General features: G+C 43.2%; 1 protein-coding gene across 4 annotated transcripts in view; it reads right to left on the bottom strand.

The window, feature by feature from the left end:
• NELL1 (neural EGFL like 1) overlaps nucleotides 1–13,342 on the bottom strand; it is a 945,951-nt gene that overhangs the window by 928,931 nt on the left and 3,678 nt on the right. For all 4 annotated transcript variants that reach the window (XM_021085298.2, XM_021085297.2, XM_085011744.1 and 1 more), the window contains exon 2: nucleotides 8,261–8,389. In XM_021085298.2, the coding sequence (XP_020940957.1) occupies nucleotides 8,261–8,389 (129 nt within the window). The remainder of the gene's footprint in view (nucleotides 1–8,260; nucleotides 8,390–13,342) is intronic.

A 13,342-nucleotide genomic window follows, 5' to 3' on the forward strand; every position in this document is an offset into this window, starting at 1 on the left:
ATTTTTCAATTAATGTAAAAGAAGCCAAAATGAGGAAAAAAGGAAACAAGGAAGAGCTAGGTAGAAAAAACTATCAAAAACATACATTTAAATAGGACCATAACAATAATCACATTAATATAAATGGTCTAAATACCTTGATGAACAGAGATTAGCATATTGGTTAAAAAAAAGTAAGACCCAACAATATACTGTGTACAAGAAAAACACTTTACATGTTATTATATGATAAATCTCAAAATAACTATGATAGGATAAAGAATCCAGATTCCCAAAAAAACAATAGGTACTCTATGATTCTATTGACATAAAATTTTTAGAAAATGCAAAATACTGTATAGTAGCAGAAAGCTGATCAGTAATTGCCTGTGGATGAAAGCAGGAGAATACAAGAAGGAGGAATTATTTTTAAAAAGAGAAAACTTTTGGTGTGAAAGGTGCATTCATTATCTTGATTGTGATGATGGTTTCACTGGTGTACTCACACATAAAAACCACAAAACTGTACATTTTGAATATGCACAGTTTATTATAAGGTAATTATACTTTAACTTTTAACAAAACTGTTAAAAATTTTAAAATCTATTGTAAAATTTAAAATTAAAAAAATTTAATAATGATACTTTAAAAAAATTTGTAATGATACTTAAAGCTAGATATGCAGAGTTCCCAACATGGCACAGTGGAAATGAATCCAACTAGAAACCATGAGGTTGCAGATTCGATCCCTGGCCTTGCCCAGTGGGTTAAGGATCTGGCATTGCTGTGAGCTGTGGTGTAGGTCACAGATGCGGTTCAGATCTGGCATTGCTGTGGCTCTGGCATAGGTTGGCAGCAACAGTTCCATTTAGACCCCTAGCCTGGGAGCCTCCATATGCCACGGGTGTGGCCCTAAAAAGACAAAAGACAAAAAAAAAAAAAGTTAGGTATGGAATAACTCCATGGGAATCTACTCCATACTGTAACTATAACTGTAGCTATAAAACATAGATAAGATTTTGAAGACCTTGAAAAAAATATAAAATGCTTTATTAATAATTTTGCATATTGACAATATGTTGAATTGCAATATTTTTTGAACAGTGGATTAAATAAAATCTATAATTAAAATTAATTTCACCTGCTTCTTTTTATGTGTTTAATATGGCTACTACAAAAAATAAAAGTACAGATATGGCTCACTCATATTTCTATTGCACTAGAAAGGAGGACATATTTGGAATATGCTGGAAATATTATACTGTTCATATTTCTGCCCTACAGTGGGTAGCCGTTCTATGGGAGATCAAATGATATTCCCTACCCCCAAAAGATGTCTGCATCTTAATCCCCAAATCTTATAAATATGTTACTTCACACAGCAAAAGAGACTTTGCAGATGTGACTGAGTTATGGATCTTAAGATGAGGAAATTATCCTATATCATTCAGGGGGGCCCTTGGGCCCACAAGGGTCCTTATAAGGAAAAAAGGGAGCAGAAGCATCACTATCAGAGAAGAAAACATGACAGAAACAGAGAAGGAAGTGTGGCAACAAAAGCAGAGGTTGAAGTGCTGCACCTGCAAGACAAAGAATGTAACAGTCTCTAGAAGCAGGAAAAAGCAATAAACTGCTTTTTATTTTAGGCAAAAGCAATACCCTATAGGCTCTAGGCTCTAGAAGGAATACAGCTCTGCTTTTGACTTTTGATTTCCAAGCAAAGTGTTCTAGTGCAGCCTGGTTTCTCTTTGTTGTTTCTAGTAAAAGGTGAGAAGGGAGTTCCCTGGTGGCCTAGTGGTTAAGGACTTGACATTGTCACTGCTGTGGCTTGGGTTCAGTCCCTGGTCTAGGAACTTCTTTTTTTTTTTTTTTTTGTCTTTTTGCCTTTTCTAAGGCCACTCCCATGGCATGTGGAGGTTCCCAGGCTAGGGGTCCAATAGGAGCTGTAGCCACTGGCCTACACCAGAGCCACAGCAACGTGGGATCCGAGCCTCGTCTACAACCTACACCACAGCTCAGGGCAACGTCAGATCCTTAACCCACTGAGCAAGGCCAGGGATCGAACCTGCAACCTCATGGTTCCTAGTCAGATTCGTTAACCACTGCGCCACTACGGGAACTCCTAGGAACTTGTGCATGCCACAGGCACAGCCAAAAAAAAAAAAAAAAAAAAATGAGAGGAGAGAGATCAAGGGAAGAGTTGTTATGAAAAAAGAAACCAGGGCTGGTTATATGCAAAATTCCCAGTCTCTCCAGATTGCAAAAGACAATAAAATTAGGAGATTCAGGTTAAGAATCTGGAAGAAAGCCACACCCATGGGTGAACCACCTTTTTTCAGTGCCGCTGAAGGATCAAAAAAGTCAGAATATCCAATCGCACAAAGGGTCCTTTGAAGAGATCAGGGGTGTGATTCATGGATCCCCTCAGTCATCCCATGGAAGTCATAAGACAGGATTATCTAGGAAAGATCTGTAAAGAAGCCCTTTGTCTAACGTACAAGAGACCCTCCAGGTTCTTAAGAATGTTACACCAGCAGAAACACTGCCCACTTGGACTAGAGGGGACAGAAAGAAGATGAAAAAAGGATGATTAAGGAGTTCCCTTTGTGGCTCAGCAGTTAACAAACCCAACTGGAGTCCATGGGGATGAGGGTTCAATTCCTGGCCTTGCTCAGTGGATTGGGGATCTGGTGTCGCTGTGCGCTGTGGGGTAGGTCGCACATGTAGTTCTAATTCGACCCCTAGCCTGAGAACCTCCATATGTCAAGGGTGCAGCCCTAAGAAGCAAAAACATAAAAAGTTTTTAAAAATAAGAAGAAGGCTGATTGACTCCCAAAAGTCTATAGGCAAGAAACAGGCAGACAAAACTATTCAGCTACAAACACATGCTACTTTTCATGAAAAAGAATGTTTCAGAGACTGAGCCACAAGCCCAGAAAGGAGAGCCAAGGACCGCAAAGGATTATCCTCAAGCCCTGAAACCCAACGGCATTTGCCATTCTGGATTTCAGATTTTCTTGGGACTGGTGACCTTTTTAATCTTTCCACTTTTCCTTTTTAACAAGAATTTCTATAACTGACATTCTATGCCTGTCCTACTATTATATTTTGGAAGCAGATTATTTGTTTTCTAGTTTCACAGATCCGCAGATAAGAGTAATTCTGCTCCAAAATGGGTAATAGTCTCAGTCACATCTGATTTAGGTTACTTACATAGTGAGATTCAGAATGTTCCTGGGTTGTTTGTTTGTTTGTTTTTAGGTTTTTTTGGGGGGGTTGTTTTGTTTTGTTTTGGTCTTTTTAGGGCCACCCCCCTCTGGCACATGGAAATTCCCAGACTAGGGGTAGAAGTGGACGTACAGCTGCTGGCCACAGCCACAGCCACGGCCATGCAGGACCCATGCCACATCTGTGACCTACACCACAGCTCACAGCAAGGCCAGATCCCCAATCCACTGAGCGAGGCCAGGGATGGAACCTGCTTCCTCATGGATACTAGTTGGGTTGGTTACCTCTGAGCCACGATGGGAATTCTGGGAATTTTTCAACTGATGAGATAAGATTCTAGTCTTTAAGTTGATGTTGTAATGGGTTGAGACTTTTTGGAGATATTGGAATGAATATATTTTGCTTGTATCATGGAAATGAATCTTCGAGGGCCAGAGGGCAGACTTTGTGGTAAGTAGAAAATGGTTCCCCTAAAATGTCCATGTCCTAATTGCCAAAATCCATGAAATATGTTACCTTTTGCAGATATGATTGAACTATAGATCCTGCAATAGGGGGGTTAAGGAGGTAATATAATCACAAGGACCCTTATAAGGGAAAACCCTCTTCAGTTAACTCCCAAAATGAAGTTACTCTTCCCACCAAAGAACCTGAAAATCTCTCCCTATTGCTGGAGCGTGGTAGATATCCTAGAGGCAACTGCTAAAGCAGAGAACACACAAATTAGAGAGCAGAAATCTAGCCCAGGAAGCCCATGACTATGGAATAAACAAATGAGTGAATGAACAGCACATAAAGCAGGCAATCAGCCTTTCCTAGAGAACACTGGATGGAGAGCATTCTAATTCAGTTCAAGGTGTTTATTCATCATCTACTGTACGCCATGCATAACACTTGGCCCTAGGGATGTAGGGGTATTTAAACAGGTAAGACTTCTGCTTTCATGAACCTTACAGACAAGTCAGACTTTCACAGCAACTCTGTTAACAAAGTATCAGCAGTACCCCTCTAATCAAGAATGGGGAGTTCCCGTCGTGGCGCAGTGGTTAACGAATCCGACTAGGAACCACGAGGTTGCGGGTTCGGTCCCTGCCCTTGCTCAGTGGGTTAACGATCCGGCGTTGCCGTGAGCTGTGGTGTAGGTCACAGACGCGGCTCGGATCCCGCGTTGCTGTGGCTCTGGCGTAGGCCGGTGGCTACAGCTTCGATTCAACCCCTAGCCTGGGAACCTCCATATGCCGCGGGAGCGGCCCAAGAAATAGCAACAACAACAACAACAACAACAACAAAAGACAAAAGACAAAAAAAAAAAAAAAAAAAAGAATGGGACAGCTGCAGAGTTCCTGTTGTGGCTCAGTGGGTTAAGAATCTGACTAGTATTCATGAGGACATGGGTTTGATCCCTGGCCTCGCTTGGTGAGTTAAAGATCCACCATTGCCATGAGCTTCGGTGTAGGTCACAGATATGGCTCAGATCTGGCATTGCTGTGGCTGTGATGTAGGCCAGCAGCTTCAGCTCTGATTCGACCCCTAACCTGAGAACTTCCATATGCTGCGGGTACAGCTCTAAAAATTAAAAAAAAAAAAAAAAAAAAAAAATGGGATGGTCTCTCAACAGTAGCTAGACAGCCTTGCACAATGCAAAGAGAAAACTAATCCAGTCTGCATTCTCTTAACCGTGCCCAGTTTACATGCTTCACCAACTTCTTAGTAACAGTTCGTGGAAATTAACATATCTGCAGTCTTGTTATATGTCATTACACAGTGTCTGTAGATTTGCTGTATATCACTAACAAGGCTTAAGTTCTCTGCGCAGGAAATATATATCTTATCCCATAATGTCAGTTCATTCATTCTAAAATAATCCTTTTGTTATCTTCCGAAAAGGCTAAGTTAAAAGAATTCTGCCAGGCATTTTCACTGAGGAATATCCAGGCTCCCTTACTATAGTATCTGATCAGGCCACTCCGGTGCTTCAACCTCCTCACACCCACTTCAACCTCATTTGTACTTTACACTCAGGCTCCCACTGCTCTGAGTGTGAAGTACAAAACCAAAGTGGCCTATGGGCCAGGGTAACATTTGTTTTTTGTTTGTTTCACACCCACAGCATATGGAGATTCCAAGGCTAGAGGTCTAATCCAAGCTGTACCTGCCAGCCTACACCATAGCCACAGCAATCCAGAATCCGAGCCTCAGGTCTGCAACCTATACCACAGCTCATGGCAACGCCAGATCCTTAACCCACCGAGCAAGGCCAGAAATTGAACCTGCGTCCTCATGGATACTCGTCAGATTCATTAACTGCTGAGCCACAACAGGAACTCCCAGGATAACATTTGCATTTGTTAACAAGTACAGGGCCTCCCACCTATCAGAATGGACACTGGCCACAAAGCATCAGAACACCCAAACCTGTGGCTATCAGCTAAATATTAGTTCTGCCTACAGGGCCAAATGTGGCCTAGCCCCTGTCTACCTCTCCAGGCACTCATCACCTTTCAGCCATGCTCAAGGCCTTTCTATTATTTTCTGTCTTAAGGCCTTCATACCCAATATTTTCTCTGCCCAGAATGCTCTAAACCCCACCCCTTCCTACACCAGGCTTTCTATTCATTTTTCAAGTTTCCGCTGACATATTACTTTTTCAGGGTAGACTTTCTCTGACTATCACCATCTCTCCTACCCCCATTACATCAGATCTCCTTGTATACTCCTATTTGGCAACCTATGCCCCACCTCTATGGTAAGTATAGCAATGGGAGGTCAATAATTACTTGCGTAATGACTGTTTCCCTCACTATATTTACTTACTCATACTAATAATCCTACTATTAGCATGTTGCTTGGTGCACAGTAGGAGTTCTGTAATAACAGGTAGTAGTTTCTGGGGCCTTACTATGTTATCAGGCACTATTTGAACCAAGTTAATGGACTAGCTCCTCTCACCCTTGTAACAGCCCCATGAAGTGGATACTATTATTTTAGATGTGGACACAGGAAAAATCAGGCTAAGTCATTGCCCAAAGTCACAAAGTGAATAAGTGGTAGGACTGGAATTTGATCCCAGGCAGTTGGGCTCCAGAGCCTATGCTTTTAAGAAGCACACTATCTTACCTTTAGGGATGCTTGTTGAATTAATATTAATGAATTAAAGATCCAGAATAGCCAAAGACATCCTGAAAAAGAAAAATGGAGCTGGAAGAATCAGTCTCCCTGACTTCAGATTATACTACAAAGCAACAGACATCAAAACCGTATGGTACTGGCAAAAAGACAGAAATATAGATCAGTGAAACAGGATAGAAAGCCCAGAATTCAACCCATGCACCTACAGCCAACTAATCTGTGAGAAAGGAGGCAAGAATATACAATGGAGAAAAGACAGCCTGTTCAATAAGTGGTGCTGGGAAAACTGGACAGCTACATGTAAAAGAATGAAATTAGAACACTCCCTAATACCATACACAAAAATAAACTCCAAATGTATTAAAGACCTAGATATAAGACCAGATACTATAAAACTCTTAGGGGAAAACACAGGCCAAACACTCTCCAACATAAACAACAGCAACATCTTCTCAGATCCACCTATCAGAGTATTGACAATAAAAACAAAAATAAACAAATGGGACTTAAAAGTTTCTGCACAGCAAAGGAAACCCTAAACAAAACAAAAAGACAACCCACTGAATGGGAGAAAATATTTGCAAATGAATTGACCGACAAGGGATTAAACAAACAACCCCATCAAAAAATGGGCAGAAGACCTAAACAGACAGTTCTCCAAAGAAGACATACAGATGGCAAAAAAACACATGAAAAGATGTTCAACATCACTCATTATTAGAGAAATGCAAATCAAAACCACTCTGAGGTACCACCTGACACCAGCCAGAATGGCCATCATCAAAAAGTCTACAAACTAAAGTGCTAGAGAGGGTGTGGAGAAAAAGGAAGCCTATTACACCGTTGGTGGGATTGTAAATCAGTGCAACCACTGTGGAAAACAATATGGAGATTCTTCAGAAAACTAAAAATAGAACTACCATTTGATCCAGGAATCCCACTCCTGGGCATCTAGCCAGAGAAAACCATCTCTCGCAAAGACACACGTACTCCAATGTTCATTGCAGCACTATTTGCAATAGCCAAGACATGGAAACAACCTAAGTGCCCATCAACAGAGGAGTGAATCAAGAAGAAGTGGTACATATACACAATGGAATATTACTCAACCATTAAAAGGAAAGAAATACCAGCATTTTTAGCAACATGGATGGAGCTAGAAATTATGCTAAGTGAACTCAGTCAGACAAAGAGATACCAACATCAAATGCTATCACTGACATGTGGAATCTGAAAAAAGGACACAATGAACTTCTTTGCAGAACAGACACTGGCTCACAGACTTTGAAAAACTTATGGTTTCCAAAGGACACAGTTTGGGGGTTGGGGATGCCCTGTCGGTGTGGGATGGAAATCTTATAAAATTGGAATGTGATAATCATTGTACAACTATAAATGTAATAAATTCATTGAGTAATAAAAAATAAAACTGCAAAAAATATTAATGAATTGAAGTTCAGTTTATAGTGGACAGAATTAAGTAAGCTCTACCCCTGAGAAAATGAAGCCATAAAACAGCCTTTGTGTGCATGGTCTACCCATTAAATGAGAAAGAGAGATAGAGGAATAAGAACAGGTATAGGTATAGGTATAAATGAAGATACAGGTAATAGTGGGAAAAATATCCTGTAAAAATAACTTGGCTGGTCAATGGCTTTCAAGGACATTACAAATTCATTCCACTTTAGATCCCCCCAAAATTCCCATGGAAATACATCACTGTCAAGCCCACTATTTCATCATATGCCCCCTACTTCCCCCTCATACCCTCAGAACACTTCCCTTGGCATTTTGGAACATTCCTCCTGATAAAAACACAAGATAAACAGCAAAGATGATCCTCAGACAAATACACACCAGAGGAACAGGTCCCAAACAGGCCCTCCTCCCCAAGTTGTGCCCCCAAAGGAGAAAGTGTCTTTACCTTGAAATAAAAATGCTTTGCTGGTATTGTGCAATCCGGACACCTGAGTGACTCCAAGGGTGGTGTTCACAAGGTCAAGTTCAGTGATGATGTTCATCTGAAGGTCAGGGTCCATCCCAAAGCCCACCACTGAAAAGAAAATGCAGACTTGCTCTCAGCAACATAGAACAGAAATTACAGAGGCCAGGGGTGGCAGGGAACACAAGGAAGCAGTGATAAGTGCCTGGAGACACACTTTTCCTGGGTGGGAAAAGAAGGTACTTCTTTGCTCCATTACCCCACCAGTACTGTTTTTTCTGTGCCCCTGCCCCAACTCAAATTGACAATCCCTTATGCAAAACCCTCATGGCCAAATATATTTCAGCGCTCAGAATGGATCATTTGTTGGAAAGCTGATATGGCCCATACACCACATTTTTTTTTTTTTTTGTCTTTTTGCTATTTCTTTGGGCCGCTCCCATGGCATATAGAGGTTCCCAGGCTAGGGGTCCAATCGGAGCTGTAGCCCCCGGCCTATGCCAGAGCCACAGCAATGCAGGATCTGATCTGTGTCTGCAACCTACACCACAGCTCACAGCAATGCCGGATCGTTAACCCACTGAGCAAGGGCAGGGACCGAACCCGCAACCTCATGGTTCCTAGTCGGATTCGTTAACCACTACGCCACGATGGGAACTCCCCATACACCACATTTTAGGTAACACCCTCAGCAAAGTCTGCATCAGCACTCCATCATCAAACACTGTATTTCTAGAGCAAAAAGTATGATGACTTCTTCTAAACAGTACCAAAAAAAGATTATAGACAGCATCATATGAGCTCAGGTCGGAGGAGTTCAGCTCAGGGTAGGTTGTGCTGTCAAGTGAGTTATGAAGAAACTTTGGGTTTCTGAGCTTCTTTTAGGTTTAGGGACTGTGGATACAGGATCGAAAGCCCTGATCTACCTGCTTCAGAGACTGATCTAATGGTGAAATCCGACACCACCCTCACCAGGAAACACTTCCAGGCAGAACACTATTAATCAGGCACAAACACCTGTGATAAAGAGGATGGAAATGAGAGGAAACCTGTCTTTGGTGGATATGGGTGACTGAGGGACTGTCCATGAAAGAGAATATCCAAAATGATGGCTGTACCTTTCAAAGGAATTCCTGAAAAGTTAGACACCATGATAGCTCTTATTAGAGAAGCTTGGTGCAGAGAGATATGGCCCGGAACCCCCACTCCCTTGCCTGAAAAAGGCAAATCTTTAAGCCTGTCTGTCATCTACAGGGCGTTCTGCAGAATGATTTGCTCATGATGGCCAAGTGGTTTCCAATTACATGTATTAATAAGGCAGGCGATCACGCTAAGGGACTATATTCAAGCCATTCATAAAGGCTGTGCCTGTCTACATTCAGTGTCTCAATTGTGCATTCTGATTGCACAGCTGGAAATGTTTTCATCAGCAAGAGCTGTCAACTTCTGTCTGATAGTAATGCCGTCGCTGAGGCAAGATCTGGAGTTCTTGCACCCCATTTGTCCCAGAGAAATCAGGGACATGTTCATCAGGACATCGGGTGCTGTGACAACTTCATCTGTCCTTCTGCCTTCACCCCTACCCTTTCCTCGCTCTTTTCTTGTTAGGAAATAGGGGGCTGCGGCAACAATCTAGACAGAAGGTGCCTCAGGGTAGGGTCTTTGGACCTGAAGCCTGTCATCCCCAAGGTGGACAAAGGGTTAAATTAAAGCTGCCTTCTTGGTGTTTTGTCAGGCTTCCCTTTGTCCTCTGAACTGAAGGTTTAAGTTTTTCCCTTCCAAATGCAGCCAGATATGAGACCAGATCACCCAAAGACAACTCATTCAGTCAGCCAGTCAGTCATCAATTTGTTCATTCAGTTGTTCTTCAACAGATATGACAGAGTGCTTTCTCTGTAACATACACATTGCAAGGTGAGGCCCTGGAGATGGCCTCACTGAGCATGCAGCATAGAGGATGAGGAGAGGGCAAAAAACAAATACATCATTAAGATAATTTGAGATGCCAATCAATGCCAGGAAGGCAATAAAACAGAGTTAGGAAATAGAAAGCAGCTTCGGTGGGGCTTTAAAAACGGTAGTCAAGGAAGGTTCCTCTGAGCAGAATCCTGAATGATTATAGGGGCTGGTGATGGTGTAATCATTCTAGGAGGGAGGCTCCGGGGAGGGCCTTCCAGGTTTAGAGAACAGTAAATGCAAACCAGACACAAAGAGCATGTTCAGGAGAGGCACAGTATTTTAACAGCAATGGAGTACCATTGGAGGGATACCATTCGAGGGCTTTAAGGCATAGATTTAAGGAGAGGAAGAGGAGTTCCCATCATGGCTCAGTGGAAATGAATCTGACTAGCATTCATGAGGATGCAGGTTCACAGGTTTGATCCCTGGCCTTGTTTAGTGTGTTAAGGATCCAGTGTTACCGTGAGCTGTGGTGTAGGTGGCAGATGCAGCTTGGATCCTGCATTGCTGTGGCTGCGGCATAGGCCAGCGGCTACAGCTCTGATTGGACCCCTAGCCTGGGAACCTCCATATGCCATGGGTACTGCCCTAAAAAGACAAAAAAAAAAAGGTAGGGAGGAGAGTGAGAAATGTTCTGACTGATATCATGATCTCAATTTAGGTTCCATCCTACCTGCTTGATACGGACTCAATTCACAAAGACTGATACCTGATGGAGGACCTACTCTGTGCCAAGAAGCAAAGCGCTAATGGGCCTCCATAAGCTCAAGGCATGGCCTCACCAGCCTCTTGTTGAAAATGGCGATGTTTTCCTCCAAGTGAGCTCAGACACCAGCAGTTCTGTGATCACCTTGAAAAGGCAGGAAAGGAACTAATATTTCAGTGTGATCTATAGTGCTCTACACATCTCTGGCAGAAATGAAATTAAGAGTGATCTCAGAGGACCTCCATGCTGGTCTTTCTTTGGCCAGGAAGCTGGAAGGTGGTGTGGGCAACGTGCCCTTAGCCGGACACAAATGGAGGAAGTATCCTTGTAGCCTCAGTGCCTTGCACAGGACCTCATACATGTCAGGCCTTGAATTTAGGACTCAATTAATTAAATGACAGGTGGATGCATGATCATCACCTTGGTACAGTGGTCTCAGGGCAACAAGCATATCTAGGTAATTCCTTGAGATGTCAGGATGGTATCTGAGCCAAGGAAACTTTCTAAAAAGGAATGTGGTTGACTGAATGATTGGCTTCAAACCTTGACCCCTCCCCTATCCACAGCCTTTGCTATGTGGCTTTGCAGATCCTTCCATTAGAGTGAGAGTTAACCTCCTCACCCCTTGACTTTAAGCCCAGCCATCTAACTTGTTTGGGTCCTTGGAATGTAAGCAAGGTTACACAAGCAGAGGCTTGGAGGTGCCTTGGGGTGGGTCGTATTCTGCTGTATCTCTGCATCACAGTGAGAAGAACGGGGCCTTGCTGGGCCACTGCCCAAGACTGAGGCACGTGGAGCAGACACCCCACCTGAGTTTGGAACCACACCCAGCCAAACCTGGCCCAGGTGAGCCAATACCAAACCAATAGACAGACAAGTGAACCAAAATAAATGTCATTTTGAGTTTGGGGTGGCTTGTTACACAATATTATCGTGGCAGTAACTGACTAAGGCAGGGACTAAAGAGCCACTATAATGGTCATCCTTAAGATGCTTGAATCTCCCAGACTTGGAGCCCTGCAGCTGGACAAGCCTAAAAGGGGCCCGCACAGATGCTGTAGAACCCACAGAACATCCCCATGGTGCCCTGGGATCCCCATCTCCATGTGAGAGCATGACGCCCTCAATCTGGAAAGTGCTGTAGAAACAACACAAAAATAAGAGCTACTTTCAGTCCTATCTCTTCCCCTTACTAACTCTGTGCCCTTGAAAAAAAATCACTTATCCAAGCCTCATTTCCCTCATCCATAAAATGGGGGTGATAATACCCACCACCCAGCCTCGTGAGATTTCAGTGATAAGGGCACAAACCCTCCTAGCTGGGATGCTGCACCTGGCTTTCACAGGACCAGCTCCCCAGACCATCCCAGCTTCCTGGTCCTCAACACCACTGGAATCAGATGGCTCCCATTTCCCCAAGCCCTACACATGACCGGATGACCTAGAAGGGCTTCTCACTTTGGCTGTGCCTTGTGAAATCTGTCTGTTAAATCTCTATCACCCCTCCCGCTACAAAACCACAAGGGTATGGGGCTTCCCAGGCTTTAAGATTACTCTATTGCTCTTATTATGAAAACAGCCCATAATAACAGAACAAGAGAAACCAATTAGGATTCCACATTCAGAATTCTTTCCTCTAAGTGTTCCCCTTCAAGATGAAAATATCCAGGGGCCAGGAGCAGGGTGAGTAAAAGATAACACTTTGCCCACTGCCCAAGGAGTCAGAAAATCTATTAATAAGGCAGCATTTGCATGGCTTCACCTGAACCTTATATAGTATGAGCATGTGAGTTCCATTTTAAAAATTAATTTTTTTATTTTAATGTTGCTGCTTCTTATCCAAGCATGGAGATCCTGCCCTTTCCAAAGAAACTCTATTAGTTTTCTACTTTGACCATCTCTGTTCTACCAATGGCCGAAGCTGGGTACTGGAATTAAGCAGGATCAAAAGCTGCTGGGAAAGAAATATTTTTTAAAACCTGGAAGGCAGTGTGTCAATGTCACAGAGTCACTTGAGACCTGGCCCTGAGATGCAGAACCTCCACCCTAATCTCCCTACTGCTGCTGGTGCTGCTGCTGCTGGCCACTCCTCAGCCCTGCCCAGGGAGGGCTCAGGTCCAAAGCCCACACAATCCACCTCCAGGGGCCCAGCCTAAGCTCCCAAGCAAATCCCCCTGGATCTGGCTCACTTCAAATCTAATCCAGCTCATTGTCCATGATGGCAGCTGCCTTCCCCTGGTCCATGCAGGGGAACATGGTGCTGGAGAAATACTCCAAGACCTCGTTTACCGGCAGGATTTCCCAAACATTTGATCGGATTTCAGCCTCTGGACTCTTACAAAGGTTCTTAATACCCCGAAAGCAATATCCTTGAAGAATATACTCTATGCCTGTTCTAC

The sequence above is a fragment of the Sus scrofa genome, chromosome 2 (assembly GCF_054392235.1).
Source record: "Sus scrofa isolate SSC_HxYL_T2T_F1_AM1 chromosome 2, Sscrofa_HxYL_maternal_Yorkshire_Landrace_v2.0, whole genome shotgun sequence".
Lineage (NCBI taxonomy): Eukaryota > Metazoa > Chordata > Mammalia > Artiodactyla > Suidae > Sus > Sus scrofa.